This window comes from Odontesthes bonariensis, chromosome 22, assembly GCF_027942865.1.
Source record: "Odontesthes bonariensis isolate fOdoBon6 chromosome 22, fOdoBon6.hap1, whole genome shotgun sequence".
Classification (NCBI taxonomy): Eukaryota; Metazoa; Chordata; class Actinopteri; order Atheriniformes; family Atherinopsidae; genus Odontesthes; species Odontesthes bonariensis.
In genome coordinates, this window is record NC_134527.1 from 12390390 (window position 1) to 12417886 (window position 27497).

The 27497-nt window shown below is 39.3% G+C and overlaps 2 protein-coding genes across 2 annotated transcripts; one reads left to right on the plus strand and one right to left on the minus strand.

Annotated features, from left to right (window-relative positions):
- Positions 1-244: 244 nt before the first annotated feature.
- On the minus strand, positions 245-12348 carry morn5 (MORN repeat containing 5). Its single transcript, XM_075456151.1, has 5 exons — positions 12135-12348; positions 11875-12022; positions 9888-9999; positions 8776-8907; positions 245-392 (listed from the first exon to the last, which is right to left on the minus strand). The coding sequence occupies exons 1-5, from the start codon at positions 12296-12298 to the stop codon at positions 280-282; spliced, it is 669 nt and encodes a 222-aa protein (XP_075312266.1). The 5' UTR covers positions 12299-12348; the 3' UTR covers positions 245-279.
- A 130-nt stretch (positions 12349-12478) lies between these two features.
- On the plus strand, positions 12479-20557 carry ndufa8 (NADH:ubiquinone oxidoreductase subunit A8). The gene is made up of 4 exons (XM_075455247.1): positions 12479-12686; positions 16742-16905; positions 18579-18744; positions 19997-20557. The coding sequence occupies exons 1-4, from the start codon at positions 12636-12638 to the stop codon at positions 20132-20134; spliced, it is 519 nt and encodes a 172-aa protein (XP_075311362.1). The 5' UTR covers positions 12479-12635; the 3' UTR covers positions 20135-20557.
- Positions 20558-27497: the final 6940 nt, after the last annotated feature.

The following is a 27497-nucleotide window of genomic DNA, read 5'->3' on the forward strand; positions in this document are numbered from 1 at the left end:
TTGTGTTGTTTTGTTACAGATGTGTATTTTATTGTATTATAAAGCTAAAATGTAAAATGATTGAAACCCATTAAATCAAAAGCAGCATTTTCTACTTCTAAAGTGTAAAGCAAGTAGTGATCAAATGAAAATAAGCAATTATCAAAAGTAAATAGACCTATAAATTCAGTCATTCTGACTCATTTTAAACTAAATCAAAGAACAAAGCGAGACTTTTCATTCAAATAAATTTTAATGTTGTCCTGAATGCCAAGCTAAAATAGGTACAGTTTAAAAACTTCAGTCGATATTGTTGCTCTCCTTATTTCTGGGTGCAACGGATTTTTCAGGTTCACCAACCTCATCCCAAGCCTTCCGACAAGTCTGCACAATCCACTCGTGTTCGGAGTTATCTGTTGGAAAGAGTTGATGGAAAACACAGAAGTTATTTCAATAGTTTTAGAGACAAATCGCACAATAAAATGTGTTTATAGTTGTTTGTCCCAGCTACGAGTCAAAATGAATACCAAAAAGTGCTTACAAACGCACATTTTAGTGAAAAAGGCCGCGCTGCAAGAGGCTGTGCTCGATTTGTTTTTTTTTTTGGAGCTCACTTTAACGTAAAATGTCTAATAACCAGTACCCTGCATAATTTATCCGCATGTCATTGTGTGTGTGTGTGAGGCTGCAACACTCAAGTGCCATTCAAATCATGGTTAAATCTGTCAAAGCAAGATAAGCCTGACAATTAGTAGAAAATAACTTCTTAGAGCCACTTCAGACACCAACAAATAACAAGCCCAAAAATGGACGGCAATCTTTTTTTTTTTTTTTTTAAACGAAACGACCGCCAGAGGAGCTGATAATAAACCAGTTTCTCCTTGTTAAAAACTGAAATGAGTAGCTAATTGCAGGGGAAGTGAGCTTTCTCTGGAGCGCGCGCAGCTGCACGCACTTGAGCGGCTCGCGGGCCTCACCCCCAGGTTCCACGTCGCTCGCGTGGCCCCATTGTACAGAGGAGCAGGTCTGCGGCTCTCGGACTGATTGTGTGTAATTGCCAGCGATGGGCGTCAACTCTAACAGCCACTTCAAGTGCATAACCCCCCCCTCCTCTACCTGCACTGATCGCGAGGTCAATTGAATGTGCTGTCGGCCACGCGACAGCTGCCACAGCGAACATTTTCACCAGTCTTTGTGACACATTTGGAAGTGGGACAGGTAATTATTGAAGCCAATATATCACCACGTTGCCATGAGACTGACCTCAATTAACCAGGACCCACAACTTAATGACAATCAGATTGGGACATTTTCATAGTTGCTGTACTTCTACCCTCTTCAGAATGTACAGCCGCAATTATGTCAGGATTTAAGTCACTTGTAATTGGTACGTTAAGTTATCAGAGGGCACAGGTGGCTGGTATATTTAGGTTTTCTGATGCAGTGCAAGGAGAGGACAGTTTTTTTTTTTTTTAGTTTTTTTTGTGATTTAGATTAACCAGTCTGTGTCAGTGCTGATTTATAGCTGTGCTACTAAAAGTAGAAAAAACGTCTATAGTTCTCTTGATATCCAAATTCCAGAAAAAAACACAACTTTACCCTCAACATTATACAGAATACACAGACATTTCTTAACAGTTTTTGGTAGTCTATCTGGATTAACATGCATGGCTGATCTTTGTTCAGCGCACACAGGGAGAGAGTGTGTGGAAGCAATAATGGCACCTTGTTAAAGTCTGTTTATCTTAATCCTCAAAATACACTCAGTGGGAAAAGTGTTTCCTTCCAGCTTAATGGCAGTGATTTAACCCTCCCACACATACACAAAGGCATAGACACTATTTCAATTACCAAAGACAAAAATGTGTTTTCTTCTCTTATGGTGATTTACCATAACAGCGATGGAGCTCTGCTGGGTTTGACGATGAAACTGAGAGGGAAATAGTAAGACTCAGAGGTGTTGCCCTTTAAAACATCTCCAGTGACAGCAGGCAGGGGCTCAGCTACTTTCTCCGAGTCGTTGTGCTCTATATGCGGGTTTTGTTTCTTAGAACAGGAATTTTAGAAAATCGAACAAAATTGCAAATGCTAAAACAAACGTTCAAACAGATGTTTTAGTCCTCTGTCTCCGGTTCACTGTCAACACATCAGCCTGTAGTTTTACATACCAGATTCAGATCTTTCGAATGAATAATTCATCTGCTTCAGATCACAGGAATAACACGTGAATCCTGGTTTTTGGTAAAACTAATTCTGTAAGATGTTTGAAAGGGAAGCGTTTCAGGGAAGGTAGTGTGGGGAATATATGCTCCACTCCCCAGAGCCCAGGCTGATTTTATCTGTCTGTGAAACACCTCGACTGGACAGGGACAAAGGAGGCGGGCCACGATTTGGTCACCAGAGGTGTTTTCCTTGGCAGAGGAATGTTTTCAGTGCCGAGCTCGTTCTGTGCACGGTTTCAAATGGAAGCAGTTATTCCAGAAACAGGAAGGTGCTACAAATAATATGGCAACACACGGCCCCTTCTGGAGCTGCCTGTTGCCAAGCGAGAACACAGTTTACACAGCTCACGGGGTGCGTGTTTGTTTGTAATAACAGAACATGCTCAATCAGTCAGTGGTGGAGATTTGATTGTGCAGATGCAGATGTGACCTATACATTTTTTTTCTCTCACATTCTCTCTCATTACAATTTTGCAAATCTCCCACGTTGAACCTCCAAACTTAACTATCCATCTTTATAAGAAACAACTAATTAAAATATGATTGTATGTCTCTGGAAGTCTGCTGGAAATCAGATAAGAACAGCCTCCTGAGTTGTTTTTATTTAAAATATTTAGCTGGTTGATTATGTGATTTGTGTTGCAGATTTAATGGTAATCACTTCCTCCTGTAGTAGTGTGTCAGCTTCAATTAAGCTGGGCTGGTTTTGTCACATTGAGGTGGAAGGACTTGTTTGTTGTAAAGCTCTTTTCAAAATGAAAAAGACAAAAAAACACCAAAATTAATTATTGATCGCCATTAGATTATTGCATTTTTTAATGGTTTTCCCATTACGTATATATATATTTAACAGAATAAACACACACACAAAACTTTGTCACCTGAGATATCCCAATATTTAATCTTAATCTTGCTCTATTTGTAGTTTAAATCACACCAGATGTCTGCCACCAGTGAATATTTATAAAGACAAATGTTTTTGTTGTTTCTTTCATGAAATATTTGTTTACAAAATGCAAAAAAAATGTCTAGTGAGACAAATGATAAACAACCAAATTTAATCGGCTGCGCAGATCATTCTTTAACTTGATTAAGTAGACAGAGATGGATTGGCTATAGCCCACCATGCTAACTTGCAGCTTGACAAGCAGAGAGGGAATGATATGATTCTGTTTGTTAATGTAGCCATTGCGATGATACTCATTGGTTTGTGAACTGCTGTTTTAAAACCTCAAGTTCGTTCAGCATTTGTCTGTCACTCTCTTGTCTTGTTGGAGGCCGAGGTGACCATGTGAACCAGAGGTTGGAGCTGGTGAACAATACTGGAAACTTCATTGGGGAAAAATGCATATATTTAAGGCCTAAAATCTATTTATTTCTGAAATTATTCTAAAAAGCTGAATTAGGGAATAACACCTTAATGACTTGACTTAACATTTCATAAGAGAAGAAAGCACTTTTTTAAGTAGCTGTCTGTTGAAGCCAGCCCCTATTGACCACTGGTGGTTTTGCACTTGAAGCCACTTCAGTGTGCCAAACTTTTAGAGTCGGTTTTCTAAACTCCATTCGTTTCTCACACTTAAAAGTCCTCTTCTGAGTCCACAGCCTCGATTCAACAACACATGATTCTGTAAATTTGCACCTACAAAAACCATAACCAACACTAACAGATGTGGGTGGGGCTAACTGTTTCAGTTAGTGAGTGCAATTCTCCTCATTCAGCTAAAAAAGATCACTCCCTTGGCTTGCAAGGTCATTTTAGTCAACACCTCGTACCTGTCGCTCATCTACACCACACAGTAAATACTTTTCACATACTTTCTTAAATAAAACAGTTAATAAATCTTTGTGATGTTTTGAGGAATTAGTTGAGATAACTTCTAGAATTCAAGAGTTAATTAATTTTTTGTTAATTTGTCATTAAACAAGGTTGTATAATGGAGAGATTATACAACCTTAGAGATACAGTCCCTCATCCCCCCCCCCCCCCCCCCCCCAAGTCAGATTGCTAATAAGTCAATTTAAAAAAAATCTATTTCACTTTATATAACTAACAGTAAAAGTTAAAGTCATTATTTTATCTAGAGTAAAATAAATCTGCGGCAAGACATGAAGACAGCTGGAAAGATTGGCCAAGGACCGAGATGTATGGAGAGAGCTGATTAGCGGCCTTTTCCCCAGATGGGGCCACAGGCGATGACTGACTGACTGAAACGGAATCTGCATGCACTGTTTTTCTTTAGCTGACGGTATTAACATGAATTTGTTAGGGTGGAGATATAAGCAGACATATTTTTTTCTTTCTTTAAATTCTAATGCAAAGTCACTGCTGAATTTTTGCAAAGTTGACGATGGTGGCTGGCAATGAAATTGACCTCAAGACATCAGGTGCTCTGAGCACTTTGTTCTTAGTTTGGTCTGTTGCGCACCTCCTGATTTTTGTAACTCGTCACGGGGCGGCTCAAATGGTACATTTGAAAAATAGGAGAGCTGCAGGCAAGAGAGTGTGAGCAGCTCTGCATCTATCAGAACCAAGGTTTGGTGCAGTTTTCACAAAAACATGAAATTACGGTTAAAAGTAAAAGAGATCAGTTGAAGCTGTATAGTTATATTTGCGTATGTAATTTGTACTTCATGACTTCTTCTTGAGCAATTCCTGCTGTATAGCAGTTTCATTTTCTCTGTAGTAACAGTGCAGTCCTCATCCTGTTTACGAGGAAAACTGCAGTGTCTTAATCCTCAATAGAAGACAATGTAGTCTTCATCCTGTTTAGGATCCTGTTTAAGATGAAGACTGCACCTGAACCATTTAACTGAACCATATAAATGGTTCAGTTAAACACACTCATGCAATGCATCAAGCATAATCAGGGTTTAAGGTTTCTAGTGTAACAGATTATCTATGTTAGGATTTATCAAGCATAAAACCAACATAAGCAGAAAACGTGAAATACATCAAACACAACATTCTACTGAAATCATAATGTTCCGATTTACAATATTTTAAACTGTAATACAGCAATAAACAACTACTTGCAATGTGAAGACAGAGCGGCGTTTATATGTTCATATTAGAGTGCACAGCCTCTCTCCCTCTTTTCAAAATCGTTCTCTTAAAATGACTCCCCGAATATAGGGAAATGGTCTGAGTCAAGAAAGGACAGTTTTAACTGAAATTTATATAGCTAGACATACCTACTGTATTAGCAATTTTTTTGAGGGCTTGGAGGGAAGCTCCAAGATAAGATTTCGCTTCCAGTTTTTCCTTATTTGTATGATTTGGTGAAGAGAGGATAGTGTGGTTTAGCAAAGCCTCAGGTTACATCTTTAAGAGAAAGATTTCATGGTGTTTTGGATGAAAACGTCAACTCAAGCTTTTCATTTTTAAATCGCTATTTTGTTCAGCCAAGTCTTTCGAGCTTTCGTTGTGTAAAACGCTGATTATCCCATTATTGTTATCGTCGTTTGAATAAATTATTTGGAACATCCTTTTCCCAAGACTTTCATCTAGGAAGTGGTTTTTGGGGTCAGTGTCGAAACATACAACCAAAGCTATTAATGGTCGATGCTTCCAGTTGATAGACTGCTCCTCCCAGTAAAGTTATAAATTTGTCCCTGTGCAGATAGACAGAGTGAAACTGGATGTACTATCTTACACTGGAACACACTGCAGGTGCTTTGTGTTCACTCTTGTCACTTTCTATTTCATCTATCATTCTAAATTTTCACATTTTGCCTTAATATTCTTGACAACACCTCCTTCATGCAGGCGTTGATGACAAGAAATTTCTTCTACTCCCAAAATAATCCATAACCTCCAGGGGAATATTAGCAACAAATCCTATTGTTTTGCTACTTGGCACCACTCCAAGATGAACTGTTTGTTCAAGTTAGCAACAGTAACTAAGGACGATAAGTATTTGCAAAAGGTCAGTTTTGGCCACTAAGTGAAGTTATACCGATACCTAGCAACATTATTTACTTCCTGGGGGTGAATTGTAAATCATCAGTGCTTAAAAACAATTTCATGTGAATCATTATTGCAGCTTTTGTAAACGTCAGTCTTCAGTGGCTCTATTTTCCCTCGTCTCACATAGGGATCTCCTTCCTCTTTCTTGCAGCAGCAAACATCCCCACTGGGAGGGTGGGTCTTCCCTGCGTCCCATCATCATTGCAGTTCTCATCCTGGACGGAAGCCACCAAGCAATAAATTCAGTCTTCACACCCACTCTGACAAATATGCCTTCACCTCCCAGGGTTGAAAAATAAATCCATACAGGATACAGGAGCTTTCCTCTCAAGAATTGTATACCAAGACAAAAGGGAGAGCACGCATAGACATAAATGGGGTATGTGATATGTAGCTCGAGCCACATATAGAGCACATCCCTCCTCACACATGCACATGAACACTGAAAAAAAGACACACATCAATTAGATAGTTCCTGTTTGACTCCATGTTTATCTAAATGAAAACAGAGGGTCAGTGTACTGTTGGAAGGCACTTAGTTCCTCCTCTTTTTCATCTCGACTTCCAAAAAACACATTTTCTTTTTGTCCTCTCTTGCTCTCTTCCTCCATATCTCTATCTCTTCATGGTTTCACTAATCACTACCAGAGCTGTAATGGTGATGAGCAACTCACATCAATCACAAAACATGTTTTTGTGCTCTTACACGTGCTGACAACATCTGGTGAGGATGTGGATCTTCTCTGTGTTCCTCCTGTCTTTACACATAATCGAGAGTCGTGTACTTGTGGAACTCATTTGTGTTGACTTTCAAAAGGCTCATCTGAATACAAATATCCTGCCCCAAAACACGTTTCTACCTTAGGCTGCGAGCGAGTCATAGATACATTTTTGCCAGGAATCTTGTCCTCACACATGTATGCATTTTCAAAGGGGAAAAAAAGTCTCATATTCAAAACAAGTTAGAACTGGGAATCATTAGAGGAGAACATAGAGGTAGAACTTTGTCATATTTGACGATGAAAGAATAAGATAATTCTGATTTGAATAGATCGCTGCAATATTGTAAAACTCTTTGCATGCAGTTTGTTAAGATACTGCTCAGCAGTAAAAAGACATCAAGACTACAGAGTCCTCAGCAGGCAAAGAGGCTCTGTAAAAATCAGAGGATCCTCAGTGTATGTATAATTTTTGGGGAATTAATTCACAAGCTGATTTTTCAGTCTGGACCAAAGTTTAGAACAATTAAATCATGCCTGATAAGGTCTCGGTGCAAGCTTCACGCAACATCGTTTAACTTGTAAATGTATGGTTGGAAGACCTGACAAGGAGAGGATGTCAGAATTTAGGAGTTCCTCTTTAGACATGTGACAGACGACACTGATGTTAGAGTTCTGTACTGGGCACTCGATCAGTGAAAAAATCTGTGTTCAATTTTCCACTTTTGACAAAGAAAAATTGAAAATGGGTGAAGGAAAAAGGTCCTAAATGAACCACAATCAGCACAGGTGCTTTACCAAGTTTTAAATTACAGTAACTTTACTAAAGCTTCATTTTGCTTCTAATTCTGTCTCTGGTCCAATCATTTAATTGCTGTCTTTTAATAACTGTTCATTTCTCTGCTGCTGCGGACATTTCAGAGCCATATCAATTTTCATCAAGACCAGTGTCCATTGGTCCTCCCGACAAACTTTCATCACCATTCCTCCCCCTACTTCTCCACCACTCGTGTGCAGATTTCATTATAGAACTCATGGGATTATAAACTTTCTCTATTGTGCCTATCATATGAAATAAATTATTCGGTCAATCTTTAAGCTTTTCCTATATTTGATTTTTCTGACTCTATCCAGTGTGGCCTGCTCTCAGAAAATTTAGATTGTTGGAAAAATGTATGCATTGATTAATTTAGCTGTACTAATGTGAACGGCAAAACCTGTTGATCTTTGAGTAAACATTCATTTCCTTGAATAATCCAACTTTATCAACCAACAATTCAAACAGTAAAATGGAAAAAATGTGAAATTCAGCAAATAACATTATTGTTTTAAACACTGGTTAAAATCTATGCTTGTTGCAGACAGACTGATGCACATAAGTGTTGCAAATGCCAGACAGAGGTTCAATAAATATCAACAACATCACCAGAATTATCATTGTTTGGAGTTATGGGCAATTATGGAAACAAATTGTACAGCTTTATTAAGTTACTAAATAAATATATTCCATTTCTATCAATATTTTACTGAAATGTGCTGCATTGAAATATTGTACATAATTTGTGTTTGCTCTTGACTTTCCTCTTTCTAATTTACCGTGGTACAAAAGGCCTCGATGCCTGGATGTAACTCAACAATCAGATGGAGCTAAATTAGCGTCGAGTTAGTGGAAGAAAATCGAACAAACTGAAGTGATATAAGCCGTGGAAAATGTACGTTTTTCAAATTGTTGTAAAAATGCAGTTATACAGGCTGATTATACCAACAAAATGCCTTGTTTGGTGCACCTCATAAGGAATACACACAATTCACAAAATATATGATTATAATATAGATCTTACATGTGAGACATATTTATATAGGTATAAAATATTTTCTGTCTCACCTGCATTCCTGAGGAATCTGCCAGAGTAGGAAGTGACAACTCTGCTAGTAGGGTCATAGAAACCATCTCCACAATCATAACACCCATCAGGAATGTCTCTTGGAGGATGTAGATCCGTCATCTGAGATTCTCCTGCATAGAGAGAGCAGGTCTTTTGCTGTGAATGAGATATTTGCTGTCTTTGAGCAAGATTAGCAATGTGGTATTTGGGCCAGTGCAGTTGGATTAAAAAATCTCAGCTCATTCTAGTGGCTTCAAGCTGTCTATATGTCAGGTCGGGACAAAGACCCTGACTCCTGAAGCTGTGTTAAAAGATAATAATGAACAGAAAGAGCTGAAGGAACATTCCATTAATAAGATCCAGCCTGTCAAATTATTTTCTAAGATTAACTGCAGTTAATTTGGAGATTTTGTCTGGTGCAAAATTTAGTTTAAAGATGGACTGCACAAGAAAAAAACTGAAATCAGATATTGGATGGCCGTGATCTCTGAGTGCACGGGCTGTGTTGCATTGAAAACAGGCATGATTTTCAGTGGAAATCGCTAAAGTGGCTCAGGACCATCTCCAAAATAGTTGTCAAAAGACACAGTTTATTGGTGCATCCTCAAATGAGAGGCTTATCGTGCAAAAGATACAGTATATACCAACATAATGCACAAGTTTGTTTAGGACAAACTGAGCTGAAGTGGAAAACTCTTCTGTGCTTTGACTGATCAAAAGTTGGAATTCTTTTTGGAAATCGTGGATGCTACATCCTCCAGCCCAGAGGGGAAACACTATGCGGTTTGTTGTCACTGCACATTTAAAAATTGAAAAAAAAAAGAAGTTTGCATCAATTTTAGAAAAACAGTAGAATGCCTCAGTTTTAGTTTTGCAGTATTTGATTTGTTGCGTTTGAAGTGTTTGCTATGAAACACAGGGGTTTGATTGACGTGGAAATTATCAATCTAAATTGTACAGACGGGTTATTCCTCTTATTCTATCCTTCCAATCTCAAGAACAATGTGTATTGATTATTTACAAATGATTTAATGTTAAATCATATGAGTGTTTTGTATGAGAGTGGGATGGAGGAAAAACTATGATCTGAGCAAGTAAAAAACATTCCAACCTGCAGGTCTGAGTCCGTGGCACCTCTCACTGTAGAAGCGCCTGTCGTAACTGTTGCAGTAGTCCCAGTTATTCTCTTGGTACTGCAGACCATCAGCAAAGGTAAATGACCCCTTGTGAGGAAGCACACGGCAAAGACATTGATACTTACACTGGTCATAGTTAGTTCATCTTAACATAATCTTAATTTCACTCTTATTACTATTGATGTTTCACTATTTGAACAGTTGACATCATTTTGAGCCAGAAATGTGTGATTTGCACAGGTGACGGAAGAAAAACAACAGCAACAACAGCAACAAAAAAACAAACAATTAAAACAGTGAAGAGTAATAACAATGTTTCTGTCAGATACTGCAAAAACCTCATGGTTTTTCCTTCCTTCGACAGAAAGTAGTTCCAGCAGAAATAGCTGCTGCGAGGTCGGAGGGTTATCCTGCATACCTGAGACATGGTTTTTGAAGAGATAAGTTGCTGCTGAGGTTTTCAAATGTCAGTTTGAAGTGCTTTAAGCCCCACAAAAGAATTTATATTTCCCTCTATTGTCTTTGGCTTGAGGCAGAACTCTCAGAGATGGATATCTCAAAAGCCTCTGACGACAAAACAAAAACTATATCCAGAGAAATGCAGAGCTGAGAAAAACGTCTTTCGGTGCTTTGGGTCAACTGAGAAAACCGAAGAGGTCTGTGAGTTTAAGGAAAGCTAAAACAATTACTGAGAATGAGTCAATGATATTCTGTAATTTTGTGCAGTGGAATTGTGATGATAAAATTTCCATGCTGTGTCAGTTGTACACTTTGCCACCACTGAATAATAGCAGTAATTCTGTTATTGCATAGTGCATAGTTAAGGGGATTACATATAAAGAGAAAAAACTTCTATTAAAGCTGCAGTCTGCTACTCTTTTTCAAGCATAATGCCTGGAACTGTCCGGGGATTCTGAAAGTAGTACATTAAATACCCCAATACAAAAAAAAAAAGAGTTCTCTAGGTCCTCTATATGTCCCGCTAGGTCCCTCCAAAGCCAGCAGGTTTGTTTACAAAATTGCAGACCGGACCGGTAAAAGGTAACTAATCAGGTTACGAGCTGGGCTCTGCTGCCTGTCAATCACCGATTGTGCACGCGCGATACAAGGTAGGCTCGTCCCCACGCTTATTTATCTAGACTATTGAACTTCATTACGGGCTAGTCTACTTACTGTGTCTTCCATGATCGCAAATGACAGGTGAGTTGATGAATGAGGAGTTATGTACGCGCATCTGGCGTGCACGTAGACGTGCACGAGTTCTCATGTGTTTTGATGGGGCGGGACAGGAAGTTGAATAACTTTTTATTTTTCGGTTAAAAAATAAGCATTTCTTGCATTTTGCGACTATGGAGGTCACCGTTTTCAACTTCAAGCGTTCTGATAGATCATGTAAACTCTTAAAATGCCAAAAATTGGGACTTTACGTATGACAACAACAAATCCTGCAGACTGCAGCTTTAAAGTGGATCATTTGTAAAAAAAAAAAAAAAAATTGCTGGTGAGTTAGAATCTGCTTTGTTTTCTTTCTGGCAAATGTTAGGCCTCTGTTGTTCCCTTGACATAATAGCATGCTTTGATGAAGTTTAAATCTATAAATTTCAGAGATTATTAGGCCACACATAAATTATCAGTTTTAATCTAAATTCATGTGGTCGAACACCAGAATTTTAGTCACTGAAACACACAAAGAATCTCAATATTTTAGACTCCTTAAATGCTTGCTGATTGTCAAATTAAAAGGATAAAGGGGGAGGACAGGTTCAGAAACAGAAAGAAAATCCCTCCAGAACAGACATTCTTGCTTGAGAAGCATTGTCTAAACAAACAGGTAGTTGCATTAAGAGTAATAAGCTGGCAGGTATCACTTCCAGATGTAATATCAGCTATGACCAATGTAAAACACACACAGTCATAGATGTATACAATCTGACATGCATGCAGTAACACACAACTTCCCACCTGTCTAGCTTTTCCGTTTTCCCAGGTGGCCTCATATTTTATTCCATTTGGAAAGAGGAGCACTCCTTTGCCGTGGAACATCCCGTCTTTCATCTCTCCCACATAATTAGTATCTGTGGGAAAAGTGTATTCACCCTTTCCATCCATTCTGAGAGAGAGAAGAGAGACGCTGCTTTGTCATCTGTCTTTTTCTTTTGATTGTTGTTGTTTAAACCCTTATTTTACAGTAGGCAACAAATAAAAAAACTTTATGCATTTACCTGCCATTTTTTGTACTTCCTGTGTATTTGCTTCCAATATACTCCATCAATATATTGACGAACTCTCCTCTCTTTAAAAATACAAACATACGAGCCACATTTAACGCCTTGTTTTGTGTACACTGTACAGTTACCACGACAACGCGGTAACAGCAAACCATCATGGCAAACTAGACCTGGAAACGTTCAAGAATAATAAGCAATGCATCATTTGTGCAATGTATTCATTTTCAAAATCTCAATATGCGATATGACAAAACATCAAATTTAATCCAATTTAAATTTTTCAAACTGCTCTAGTGCGCATGCGACGTCGGCTCCTGGTCGCACTCTCGATCGCGTCATCAGACGGCGCTTTCCTACTGTCGGCAGCAGGCGAAGTAAACTGACCTTCTCCGTTGCCTCGTCGCTCGTCTCTGAGTCAGACGAGGAGGACCTTGAATGTTTTTCGCTAGCTTTATTTGATTTTCTGCGCTTGTTTTATTGTACAGGCACATAGCCATGCCCACGACCGTGGAAATCCCCACACTGCAGGAGCTGAAGGTGGATGAGGTGAGCAGCAGTTATTGTTTAGCTAAAATAGAACATGCTAGCTAACAAGCAAGCTAGCCGGCTAGCTGCTGCTTGGCTCAGTGCCTGTTAACTTTGACCATTTGCGTTACCTACTTGTAGTCATCACAGTGGTGAAAATGAGTTAAAATAATTCAGTCAAATATTTGACGATTATATTGCTTGGTGCACTCGGACGTGGTGAAATGTGGTGGGGTGTTTAGGGTTTTCTCCATAACCACAGTGAATGGTGTTAACGGTGACTTTGTCCTACAACTTTTGTACAACACTTGTCATATTTAAATGACTTTGTCATCTCACCCATGAGAAGGCAATGCCGTCAGAACAGCTACTGTCGAATAATTTTCCGGCTGGTTTATATCGTATTTTAGTCGGTTTAAGAACTTGTCCTTGGAAGTCAGGTGATATTGTCAGTACTCTGTCCGCCCAGCACTCGATGAGGTAGTAAACAGATGAAAGCACGCGTTCGTTTTTCTTTTCAACTTCACGCCGGACAAAATAAAGCTCTCGGTCGGCCGACAATGACCCTGGTGAAGACTCACGACACACGTTGCTCAGTTTTTTAATTTTGCCATGCATAATAAAGGCATTTAAAAATTCTGATCATTTTTGGAAGCAAGTTTCTGTTTTAGAAACCCTGCATAAACTTGAAAGGAAGGCTGCATATCTGAATCACCTCTATAAGATTATCATAAGGATTCAGAAGTTCTTCCAAATCCATTGTTTAACAACTTTTAATAGATAATCCCTATTTACCGTGTAGTAAATGTTATTAGAACTTCACCAATGCTTCATTAATTGATATATTTTCCTCACTATTTTTACAGTCTTTTGCAATTGTCATACTTCCAAGAACCTCTCAAGTAGCTTCAATTCTTGTTTAGAAAAATCCTATGGTGTACAGAAATGCAAAACACATTGTTCAAATTCTAGCCAAAAAGCAAAAAAAAAAAAAAAACAACTCAATTTCAGAAAACAGTAATACCTTCTGTTTTTTTATGTGGCCACCGTTGTGTGTTTTGCATCTCAGCGCTATTCTTGGTGCATAAAGATAATGAATTATGATAACTGATGATTATCAATTTCACATTTTCAAGAATAGTATGAATTTCATAAGACTGCCCCAGATTAACGCAGCAAAATGGCAATCTATGAACCCAGCAACACATTTGGGGCTGTGTCAGAGAAACTAGCTGATCCAGGACAGACTAGACCAGAGGTCCGTTTCACAAAGCAGGTTCAACCTGGTCGGGACCAGGTTTTTCTCAATGAACCTCGAGTTTCTCTCTGTCTCCGCCCTCTCTCAGCCACACACGGCATTTGATTTCCTCATTCATTCAGTCAGCAGAGCGAGTTTTGGCGTAGCCTAGTTCTTCCACTTCTAAAAGTCCATTAGGCACAGTAGGAGGCAATTTTTTTCACGAACATGGCATGTCCTTTTGACAACGATCCCGTGGATGAAGGTGCAGCATTATTGCGCAGAGAATTAAATATTCGCAGAGATGGTTATTATCTAGCATAGATGTTTTAGCATTTCCAGACAATTATCTTTTTGAGCGGCACCATCAGAATTTTGTTGGGACATAAAAGGCAAATACATTTGTATAAAAAATACAAATACAAAATAAAAAAAGAGGACTCGTTCCTCCCGCTAAGCTAGAGGTTGTTATACATTGGAAATTTAGCAAGATGGTTTGCACTGAAAGTAGTGTCAGAAAGAGGCTAACAAATTAGATGTGTGAGTAATAATCCATCCCGCTACTAAATGTTTGACTGCAGTTTTAAAAATTGTTGACACAAGAAAATAAACAAAACCAATTCACAACAACTCCAGAATAAAACGGCTCAAAAAACACTGTAAAAGTCATCCAAAATTATTTAAATCTAGAATGGAAAAATAACTGAAAAGACATTTGCATCAGGGAAACAAAGTTAGAAGAAAAATATTCCCAAATGATTTTTTTAAGATCCTTTTCTACTAACTACTTGTTACTTAATAGGTCGCAGGGAATTCACAGATAGGCATAGTCAGTGCCAAAGCTGAAAAGCTAGCTTTCCACCAAAATATGCTCTACTCAAAGTCAGAGTGGGAGGACCGAATCCCAGGAGCCAGTGCACTAAGTCTTCTTCTAAATTGCTCTCCTCTGGGCTTTACCTTACGGATATATGATTTCAGGACTATCAGTCCAACGACTGTTTTAAAGATCCAAGAAATCTGGGATCATTCATAAAATTAATTCTCCTCTTCATCAAGGCACATATGGAGAAAACCTTTGGAGAAGTTTGAGAATAAATCCTTCTGTCTTCTGATATAAATCTTTGTCTTGTCATTTTTATCAAGCACTTGCGTGCAGTGGAGTAATTTCTTTTAGACCAACTGTCTACAGAAGTAGATTTGAACAGAAGTTAAAACTAAAAACAGTCATTCAAACCATGTATACACAGTATTTATACACAATTCAACTCAATACTCTTTGTGTGCCATGACTAACAGTAAATTTAAATGAGCATTTGGAGGGAAAAATCTGTAAACCGTAAATTTTCTGCATAACTTCTGCATTGCTGCTTTTGTTCTCTCTTGTATGAACGAGTTGCATAAAAAAGTAAGAGTGCGTCGATCAGTTGGAAAATAAGGTATTAAATCTTTGCAGGTAACTGCAGGTGTTTGTGTCACCATAAATTCAATAAACCTGTTAAAATGGGTGTTAATCTGTCTGAAACAGGCATGGGTGGACCCTTCGTCCAACAGTCAGGATATTAGTTTTTCTCCTCTTTTCCTATAATTTTTCTTTTATCAGTCAAAACTGAATCTTAAGACAGACACTCGGGGTAAAGTAATTGGAGCAGTTGTTTGCCAATCAAAAGTTTGGTGGTTCGATTCCCAGTTTCCTCAGACCACATGTTGAAGTTTTCCTTGGCAAGACGGTGAACCCCACGTTGCATCCGATGTGTTCATCAGTGTGATAGAAAGCACTCGTACAGACTGAGAAGTGCTGTATGAGTGTGTGAAAGCAGCTTTTAGTGCGAAAGATTTGAGTGGTCAACATGACTAGAAAAGTGCTCTATAAATTCAGTCCATGCCCCATTTAATTTGCACATTGCTAATACGCATATGGACACACAGCATTACTGAAGCTATTTCTCAACTGCTTTTTATATTCATATTAATGGCATACACACAACTCTCACTTTCCTTGTATGAATATCACACACACCACAGCATGCTACAAACAATGCTGCATTCAGTATAATTATGGAAAAGTGAACATTTTCACATGTTTTATATCTTGCCCTGCGAATATAATGATCCCGTCTCCTCTTAGCTGATGCTCATGCCCGTCCCTTCAGTAAAAGTAATGCTGGTGTTTCTCTGACAGTTTGACAGCTGGAAAAAGTATCTACTTCCTGGATTTGGTTGCCTTGCAACTGGCACTGAACTTGTTTGTGAACGCTTTGCTCATGTGTACTCTTCTCCTCTGCCCTGTGCTTTACACTTGTGGCAACCCAGCAGTTTAATGCTTCGCGACCAAGTGGTGGTTTATTCCTGGCCTATTAAACAACAAAATTAAGCAAAACAAAATGGAGAGGATGAGTAGGCCTCAGGGTAATGCTCACATTTGATTGATTTAGTCTAATTTATTGTTAACTTGGTGTGTTGTTGTTATCTGCTGCTTTTTTTTTTGCTTTAAGAAAACTGTATTTTTTAAGCTATAAGCTGTTAGCAACAACCAAAAACAGGCTGTTGTGGTTTAAAAGAGTGATATGATGCCTCATGAAAAATGCTGTGAAATCATGATACATTCTTCTCTGAATCTTATACTCATCATTGAATTTTATGAAAATGGTGACATGATAGATCAAAGGCTTCAAATTCACCATGTGATCAGTGATCAGCAACATTATTGACCAATCCTGCTTCCTGCAATTGGTTCTCATATGAGAGCCTTATGATGAAGTTATTTCTTTATTTTCTTTTCAGTAATTGAATGTTTTTCTTTTTTTTTTGTGTGTGTGTTTCTGCTTCTTCCGCTGTCCAGATAAACGTGTCCTCTGCCGTGCTAAAGGCTGCCGCCCACCATTATGGCTCCCAGTGCGACCAACCCAACAAGGAGTTCATGCTCTGCCGATGGGAGGAGAAGGACCCCAGGAAGTGTCTAGAAGAAGGGCAGAAGGTCAACGCGTGTGCGCTTAACTTCTTCAGGTAACTTAAATCCTTTGTTTTCTGTATTTTTGGTTCCAAACGATCGTGGTCCAAACAGATGAAACGGTTTTGAAGTCCACAGCGCTTGCTTCAGACACAGTAGTACATCATGGTGAAACAATGAGAACATGATCTCTCCTTTTGCATTGGTTTGAAAAAAAAAGGTTTTAATGATATTTGACAGAAAAGGTGATACTCAGTTGATCAGGCAGAATAATTCCATTTTCATTGCTGAAGGTTGCTGCACTGTTGTCATCTGCAAAACTGAGCAGTTTGCTTGTGGTCAGAGAGTGATTGAGAATGTGGCTTAACGCTGGAGCCAACAGAGTACAGACTTTGAGAGTTCATGTGAAACTGGGGTCAGAAGAGGTTTGTGGTCGAGAGTTTTTGTATTTCTTACTCGGTGATGGACATGCGGGTCAAAAATGTGGTCCGAAATTGCAAATACTGCTTCTGGACAGTTGCTCTTCCAGAGTTTGAAGTTGTTAAGCATACACAGAAAAATTTCAGAAGTTTCCTGTCCTTTGTCTTGTCCTGCTATTAAGCTCTCCGAATCATGATGGGATGTAGAGTCCTGTAGAGACGTTTTGGCCGAGCAGGATGATTTGTAATTTAAAGGTAGCGCCGCAGGAGTAGAAAAGAAAAAGCCGGCGATACTTAGGGATATACGCACCATCTGGGATGGAAGTGAGCAACAAGATTTTTTGGCCCAATTTGAAGATTAGATATCCAGTCTTGGATGAAGCCAAGATAATGTGGGGGTGGAAAGATACCTGGGACCAGGTGCCCAGAACATCTTTAATGAAGATGTTCCTTCAAGTCAGACCGATGGTTATCCTGAAATAAAATCAGTAGCACAAAGCGCCGCAGGAGTAGAAAAGAAAAAGCCGGCGATACTTAGGGATATACGCACCATCTGGGATGGAAGTGAGCAACAAGATTTTATGGAAAAAGTAGAGCAAAGCTGAGGATTGTTTAAAGATTCTTGTCCAAACTAAGGATAGACGTTAATGATAGTTGTCCTTCGTGAATGTCTTTATCCGTGTTTATTCTGGATGGCCTGAGATATAACTAGTAAGAATTTGTATTTGGATGAAACATCTACTGACCCTGTATTTGTCTACAATATATTGAAGATATTCAAGTTTTCATGGTTATTGAATACAAGTTGGTCTGTTCTCAGTACACACTATAGTTTGCACATAAATAAGACTAAGTAGCAAAGTAGACCTGATTACGTATGTTTTGAATGTGATTATGTAATCTTTCTTTCCTTGGATTGGATAAAAACAAAAAAACTTTAGTTTCTGGACATGAATAGGTTCTCATGCAGTCTGTTGTGTCCATAAAATGTTGAGGAGGTGGTCTGGCATGTATCACTCTTAAATGCCGAGTGGGTGTTTACTAAAAGTTGAAGACCGAGCTTTGTCCTGAAGCCCATGTATTAACTTAGGAGATTTTGTGAGTGTGCAACAAACATGTTGTGGTGACCCTCTTAGAAACGGGGGGAAAACGACAGAAACGCCAGCAATTATTGTAATGGGAACACATTTTTAGAAAAGTTTAATTGCACCAGGGGCCTGGTTTGATTCTTTTGTGTCTGACAACTGCCAGCCACCTTAAGACGCATATTTAAGTCTGATTGAGATTTCTGTCTGCGCTGTGCCTTTCAGACAAATCAAGGGGAACTGTGCTGAGTCCTTCACAGAGTACTGGACCTGCCTGGATTATACCAACATGGCAGAACTGCGTCACTGCCGTAAACAGCAGCAATCCTTTGACAGCTGCGTCCTTGATAAACTTGGTTGGGAGAGACCTGAACTGGGAGATCTATCTAAGGTGAGACTGAATGTGCATTTAGAAAGTGAGCAGCTTGGTTGATGGGCCCTATTCTTGCCTATTGTAGGCTGTGGAAGAGGCCCTGATTGCATCTGCACAGCATTCTCATTCAGTTACAGTCCTGAGCAGGCAAATTATGTGTTTTAAGTGTTTTTTTTTTTTTTTTCTACCTTCCCCCAGTTAAATTGGAGTTTTTAAGGTCTTTCTCACAATTCTCATGCAATTTTTCATGTCTCACAAGCACCAATTACATGTCCACATTCAAGAAAGGACCAAAAGGTGATCTTGTCAGCAGATTTTGGACATTTTGTGCAGTGTTTAGAAAGATAAAAACCTGGCAATCTGTTGATGGCTGTAATCAGCTTTCTGGCTGAATCACACTTGTCAGAGCTGTTGTGCACACTGTCAAATCACGTAACGAAGGAAACAAAAGCACCTTTTCTCTGACAATCTCACTGATTGTGATTAAAATGTCTGTACAGTAGTATGTGTTTCCTGTGGATCATGAAACAAATTAAAAGATTTCGTGACACATTTTTGAAGTGATGGTAGTAAACTACATTTGGATGAGAAAATTAGTGGTGGATGTGTTTGGCCCAATTTGAAGATTAGATATCCAGTCTTGGATGAAGCCAAGATAATGTGGGGGTGGAAAGATACCTGGGACCAGGTGCCCAGAACATCTTTAATGAAGATGTTCCTTCAAGTCAGACTGAAGGTTATCCTGAAATAAAATCAGTAGCACAAAGCATCCTGAAATTCGCTTTAAAATATATAAGGTTTTCTGTTTTTTAGGAACCAACTTAAGCAGAAAAATCTTAGGTTTGATGATTACATTTATGGTGTAAATCATGATATTTGGGAAGAGCTGCAAGAACCAGACATGGATAAAGGAAATGTACCTTTACTCTACTTCTCAGACACTGAGATGTTTTATTGTCAATGTTGTTCCTGTTGTAGAGTCCATGTTCAGGCTGCTTGTTATATCTGACTGGTCCACAAACAAAGCTATTCAATTTACAATGGGAGCAAAATGTTCATTTTATCTGTTAATGTTTTTTTTAATTCAATTTACCATCTAGTTATACACTTTGCTAACATGTAATGTAGATGTCAGGTCTCATATTAGTACATTAATTACGCTTCCAGCTGAAGAAGTCCCTCTAACATTAAGCATCTCCTCGTAAACACCTTTGCAGGACAGTCATGTCTCGTGTGTTCACACTGTTGCTGTGTTCCTTTCATTCCACAGGTGACCAAAGTGTCGACCTCAAGGCCCGTCCCAGAGAACCCCTACCATTCTAGACCTCGTCCTGAGCCCAACCCCGCCATCGAGGGCAAACTGGAGCCTGCCAAACATGGCAGCAGGTTATTCTTCTGGAACTGGTGAGGCAGCTCCAGGAGAGAATTAAAAGAAACAAAAAAACAAAAACAACAACAACAAATCAGTCACCCTCCAAAGCCATGGGTCCTGTCCAAAAACAGCATTACTACTTGTGAGTATTAAGACATCGATGATACTTGAAGGGTTTATATCTCTCGTGTTCAAACACAAGCATTGATGATGCTGGTTTTAGCATCTTTATCTGTGGAGTTGGTTGGATTTGGACAGGGCTCATGCCTGAACAGTCTTTTCAACAGCTGTACCTCCATCTTTGTCAATCAGTTTGATAAAGGAAAGAAGGATGGATGATGGTGAGAAGAAAGTCCATGAATCCATACGCCTTTCCTTACCACTTCTGTAAATTTAATAAGTGAACAAAAGCAACATACTGTTATTATTGTTGTCAGATAATAAAGATATAAATTATAATACTTGAGTCTTTTTTTTCCTTAATTTTTTTCAAAAGTTTGATAATAACTGAGTTGTCTTATGATGGGATCAAAGTTTTAAACATGCTCTAACCTTAGTAATAACAGGTATTTGGAGATGTATGTGTCCGTCTGTGTTTTGTCAGTCTTTATTGTCAGAGTCATGCAGGGTGAGGTTGGAGGTCAAGGCTCAGGGTCAGTACCTGCAGCCTGTGAGAGCTGCTTCTGCTTCCTCCTTTTCTCTCAGCTCACTTCCTCCCTCTGACCTGGACTGGAAGAAGACCAGAGGGGTAGTGTGCAGAGATTCACAGCAAAGCATGTTATTGCTATAGGCATGTGTGTGTGTGTGTGTGTGTGTGTGTGTGTGTGTGTACGTGCTTTCATGACCTTGAATGGAATGAGATGTGAAGCCAAGTCACAGACGTGCCGGCCTGTGGAACATGGAGGACAATGCCAGTGCACACTCACGTATCACAGGGACTTGGTCCAACATCAGACCATTAGACCATTTACAGTGAAAGATCAGTTTTTGTCAGCACTCAAATCGGCTTATGAGAACATATACTAGCAGTGGTCATTATTTGATTCGCTCCGTTACAGACGTCAGTCAAGGCAAGTCTTTAGCCCTTACTTTGTGGCTGATTTCTTCGGGGACCAACAGTAATGTAAGATTTGACAGCTTTCTCATACTCAGAAGCAGAGCTGTGGCCCTGGGGTTTTTTGCGAAAGATTTAACTAAAAAAAAAAATTGTTTTTTTTATTATTACTTTTTTTTTAATGCAGGTTCTTGATTTTAGACGTTTTGACGGCTCCATGCTGACAGTGACTTTGAGTATGTAAGAGTACACACGTCTGTTCTGTTTTTGTTTATTCTAGATGGAGCGCCGATACAATCCCTGATGAATGTCTTGTCTGTGCTGCGTGTTCAACATTTTTCCCACAAGTTTTCTTTTATCGTGCAGATGGCAAGTTCAGTAGAGCGAAGTCACAACCAATTTCCAAAAACAACCATGTATTTAAGCAGCATGTATTCACACAGGCACGAGTGAGCATGTCCATGTTTCTACAGGGCGTCACTGACACTAGTTACAGAAATCCCCTCACAAGGTGTGGTCTGAGTCTGTGGCTTGCACAGGAAATGTCTGACAGACCCTCTTCTGACCTGGACAGGGGGACAAAGAGAGGAGGGAAGAAGGGATGCAGAGAGGAAAGGAGGTGTGGAAACACGAAGGAGAAAGGGGGTGTGGATAGGCAGGAGGTGGGGAGTAAGAAAACAGAAGGAAAGGAGAGAGGTGCAATGTGGTGAAGGTGGCAAACAGAGGAGAAGAAGTAACGACAATGGTAGAAAATTGGGAGTAGCATTAGAGGGACAGGAAAAAGTTGAGCTCCGGAATGAACAAAGCTGGGAATGACTTGAAAGAGGACAGAAAGAGTGGGGTCTCTGAGGTTGCTCGTGGCTGGGGGTGAGGCTTCGGGGCTCGTGGCAAGCTTGTCTCCATGCGACTTGCAGGAAGCGTAGGGTCATCGTCGTTTGACACGGAGCTACCACAGGAAACTGGCTCTGGCACAGGAAAGAAATACAATACAGAGCTTTCATAAAGCTACAGCCCGCCTGGGAGACCAATGCGCTAAAATACTCAAACAACCTGGCCTGTTCGCAACACATGACTGTCAATATTCCCATTGTTCAGTGTCAAGTTTGACTAAATAAAACGAATGTTTGAAGTGATGACGAGCACCATCAGTTATGGCTGGGAGAGGTTTTTTTTTTTTTCCTTTTCAAATAATACAATGAGAAACTAGTGTTTGGAACAGAAGATGGGGTTCATGCAAACAAACAAAAAAGATGTTCATTTTCATCTATAGATGAGTGAGGACATTTCTCGTTTTCTAGTTCTCAAATTCATCACTACAGTGTCTGAAACACTACGGGGAAATATTCCTCGTTTCATCGATGCCACTAAGAGCCCCTAACATGTGGGTGCACTTCACTGGACAAACTCTAAAATGTAGGTGCGTTTGATTTGTTTATGCTGCTGCTCCCTTGTTGCTATATGGCTCTGATCTTTGAGATGGGACACATTGTTGAGTGTTGCTTTCATGTGTCCCATCATCCCCCTCATGCTGTACAAGCTGGCTTTGAACTGCCATGCTGGTTGCAGTATGAAACACATGTTCACCAGGTCACAAGTACCACCACTACATCCACTACGAGTACTTATGGAGATTACTAATCTGAAATCTTCAAAAGATTAACCTTATTAAAAAGAAAACACTCAAATACATCCACATGTGCACGTCTTATGCAGACCTTTTTTTTAATCTTTGTGTTTTCCGAGAGGAGCTGCAGGCATCTTCGCATGATGCTGACGATCTCAGCAACAAGATTTTTGGGTCACGCTTAAATAGTTAACAATCAAATGATGCTTTTTTTTTTTTGCGTGTTACTGCTGGTCTCAAGTCCCTCGACAACATTTCAATGGTATTCAAATCTGGACTTTGATAATTCAAGGCTGGATGCATCATGCAGAATTACTTCCACCTGTATTTATTTGGAGCTCCCCTGTAAAACACTACAGGCTGAATTGTGGTAAACACACGACACACCAAATAGCCTCATCCTGACAGTGCTGCTGGCTTTTTCCAGACGAGAGTGGGCTCACTGAAGCCGGTAGATAGATTATGGCATCTGCAACCACCCCCAAAACAGTAAGTAAACTCTTCATGCTGCAGAAGTCAGACTGCGCTTTGACGGAATTTATGGAGCAAACTACCTTTGTCATATGAAATCTACACCGCGGGTAGATCAATTTTCTTGAAGTGGGCTAATTTGAAATAATGTGGAAATCTTTTTAAATCCCTTTGCAGACCCAATGACATCTAAAACCTTACTTGTGGAGTCCTTTAAGTTCTTCAGATCTTGGCATAATGACAGCAAACTCAATGGCAATGACGACACCAGATCCTGGTGGTCAGGGGGTCAAATAAAACCGGTTCCCCCTGTGAAGCTGTAGGGAGGATGTAATCACCTAATCTGACACCCCCGCTGATAGTTTAAGGAAGATATAAAGAATTCAACTTCAGTAAGGCTGAAACTTCCATTTTTCATGTGGCTGTTCTGTTTTAATGGTAACTTAATAGTATAAATTTTGTCATATTTTAGGTTATAGCACCTCTGGTGTTTGATCCTTTCTCAAAGAGGATCAGATTTAGCTCGTTCAAATCAAGTCAATATCTCCCTCATTATGTTAGTACTCATCAAATCTTTCGGTGGGCCCCCATAGGTCGTGATCGAAATATTCAGCAATAGGAGAAAAGTGATTACTCTGAACATATTTGCATTGATTCACAGCTAACCTGTCCTCTTGTGTTGGAGCTTATTTTTAACAGTAAACAGCAGCACTTATACAATGATATCAGTTTATTTAAGATTTCATTTGTAAGTCTGTCATTTATATGAAAAATAACACTATAGGGTTACACAAGCTTTTGCATTTTACTGTTTTCTATCAGTTGCATGAGTGTCTTATTTCCATTTCTGCAGACTTTAAATCCTGGAGTTCGCTCTTTGGGTCGTTGTTCGTCATTTTTACTTCATATAAAGTAATATTTGTGTTTAGTTTCGTGTGGGATCAACACTTTTTCCTCAGTGTTGCAGGTCAGTTGATGCAATTCGCTCATTTTTTTGTGCTTTTATCTTGAGTGCTGCATTATGTTTTGTTGACCTTGCTTACAGGTCTACCCATCTAATCTTTCTGCTTATTTTATTTGTGTATTTATATATTTTACAAATTTTGGGCAAATAAAATCTTACATTTTCAACCAAAGGTGCTCTTTTCTCCATGCTTCGCTTCTTAGGTCCTAATATCTCCAAATGGAAAAATAATTCTAAACCATGCCAGCAAAATGTCCCTCGCTGTAAAACACAGGCACTGGCTGCCCTCATTGTAGAGGTCAAGAGTTCAGCTTTTTCCTTTAATTTGTCACCCGTCAAATCATTGTCCCTGTAGAGGTTATGCAGAATGCAATATTTTACCCTTACTGTGTGGTCTGTTTTGCTAAGCAGTCTCATAATTAGAGGCCATGGATATGAGTGTCAGTTCTCTCCGTAAGTGTGGTGAGAGCATCAGTTTTCTGATATCAAACCTTTTAGCTGAGATATGTTTACTGGCTGGTCACTGACTTTGTTTGCAGTTGGGTGCTGGGCAGAAAGTTTGATTGGCTTTTGATTTTATTGCTAAAACACCTGCTTGGTTCAGTCATGAATAAAACTGAGAAAGTTGAGTGAACCTATGCAGCTGCAATCCAGAAAAACCCACCCTATGGGCTAGAAGCTCCTTAAGCTCCACAGAGGTCAGAGGGAACAGCACACTATGCAAACACTGTTATTATTATGGACATTACAGCTGCTTCAAGTAACCTCGACTTTAACCTTTGTTTGCTGAAGAAGATAGATTCTCTACAGCAGTAACCCTGATTCACTCGACTAACATATTCACACACCAAATGGGATTAAATGCCCTGCTATGGGGAAATAGAAGTGAATACTTTTGAAAATCATCCCCACGCACAGATCATAGGTCCTCACAGTCTAAATCAGCATGTTGACTGAGTGATGACCACGACTTGTGTTTTGCATTCCAGCCCGGCACGCTTCACAGCCCCTCTTTCATGCTGCAGTTTTGCCTCTGAATGCTTCACTTAAGATAACATTTGGCAAATTTTAAGGTTTCCGTCAAGGTGTTAGTCGGCTGAAAACAAGACAGAGCAGGAGCAGGAGCGCCCTTGCTTCATGGCACATGAAGCTCAGTCCCACGCACAGGCACACTGTCACATCTGAATGTAGACAGACACTCTTCAACAGATGCACTGAAAAAAAGACAAGCACGCACATTACCGGTGGCCACAAATATCTTTTCCAGCATTCGTGATTAAAGCTGCAGCACCCAGTTGACATTTTTGACTTGTAGAATTTATGATAATTGCACACTATTTTCTCTCCCAGGGATAGAGCAGAATTTTAAATGACTGCCAGAATTTAAAAAAAAAAAGGGATTTTCTGAGGGCTCAGCTAACTTCACTGTTTATTCCACATGTTTAAAAATAAAACTCCCAACCATTTCTTTTCTCTTCATGTTTACTCTGTGGTATCTGAGCAAATGGACTAATGTAGTATGTGATGAAAAGAGATGTCAAAATGACAGCCCAGCCTGTTGTCACACAGATTAACACTCAAGAAGCTGTGGTCGGTGAGCCATACGTAACACTGTTTATTTTTCTGCAGGTGTGTGTGTGCATGCATGAGTTTGTTTGTGTATATGTAGGTGTGTGATGGATGTAAAGCGCTTGCAGCCTTATGTGTTTGGGTGCTTGTGGATTTGTACATGCATGTGCCGCAAAGTTCATAAATGTGTGTGTGTGTTGCTGCAGCTCCTTCTGAGCTGGTGTGTTTATCTTGGCTTGATCCCAGACCTTCATCACTTCTCTGCTGATAGCTCCATTCCTCCATCCCTCCGTCCCTCCGGCTATTTACAAGTCTACCGCAGACTGCCTCTCCCTGCGTGCCAACATCCAATCCCTTTTCCTCTCCTCTCCTCTCCTGATCACCCGTAAAAAAAAAACCTTCTGAGTTTCGTTCTTCTTCCTCTCGGCCAGATTAAATCATGACAATGTCTACATCTATAGCCACCCTTTATTCATTCTTTCCTTTGATTGTTTATATGCTAATTGTCCCATGAAGAGACAAGAATATTGTTCATAAAGAAAACTCTGTTGATATACTTAAGTCAAAAGTGAAGACATGTTGTTGGAACCCTTCCCACAGTCAGTGCAACAGAAGTCGATGGGGACCAAACTGCGAATCAGTTTTTTTCTTCACTTTGACCAAAAAATACATTCAATAACCAAAATCCATGAATGAGTTCTCTTTCATATCTGACCACTCGCAAATTATTGTATGTTTGCAGTATCTGTTTTAAGTATCTGCACAAAAGATGTTAAATAGACAAAAGACTGCTGTTGATATACAATAACATGAAATATTAATTAATTCCTAATAAGACTAACTGTAATTTCAGATGGAAACCTTCCCAGGTATCCTGTATTAGTTGAATGGTCATGCAGATCAAGAACCGATACTTACAATATATATGCTTTTTTCTCAGAAACATGCATTAAGGAAGCATCGTTGATGGGGAAGAAGAGAACCTCATGAAGATTGAGAACAGTACTACAACACGCCAGAATAAGCCCGACCCACATCCTACACTGTAAGATGCTGCCCCAATGACTTCACAGATTTTAAGTGCCAGGGTTTCTGGTGGGAATGGGCTAACTTTTTAGGGCTGGAAGTCAGATTTAAAGTTTATGGAATGGTCGCATTTAGCCACTCATTATTAACTATGTCTTAACACAGTCAATTAAAAGGAAATATGATCTGTTTGTGTTATTCAGTTCAGTATGTTTCCTGTATACAGGAACTGCACCAAATCACATCAAAAGTTTCAGGGTTACACAGAGAAATTTAACAAGTTCAATAAGCGATAGATTAAATAAGCTTCAGGTCGTTCTAATTTAATGAAATAAAATCAAATTAAGTTTCATAGTATGTATAAATAGCTAATTTGTAAAATACAGTCTCTCAAAGAAAAGCAGTGATTTAGCATCCAAGCTTTGCTTTGATTCCATCCCCCACCTTTTGCATTTGCATTGGTGTGTATGTGTGTCTCTGCACTGATGATCTAAAGACTCAGCTTGCACTGTCTTTGTTGTGGTCACTCTGAGTTTATCCCCTTCTTGAAGAAAAATAATATGTTGACATCTAATTTTAATTAGCGGAGACTAGTTCTTAGATGTTTAAAGGTTTCTTGGCATTCTTTTCCATGTTCCATGTTTTCTGTCTTATCTGCAGTGTTAAAATGATATATTATCACCTTAAATGT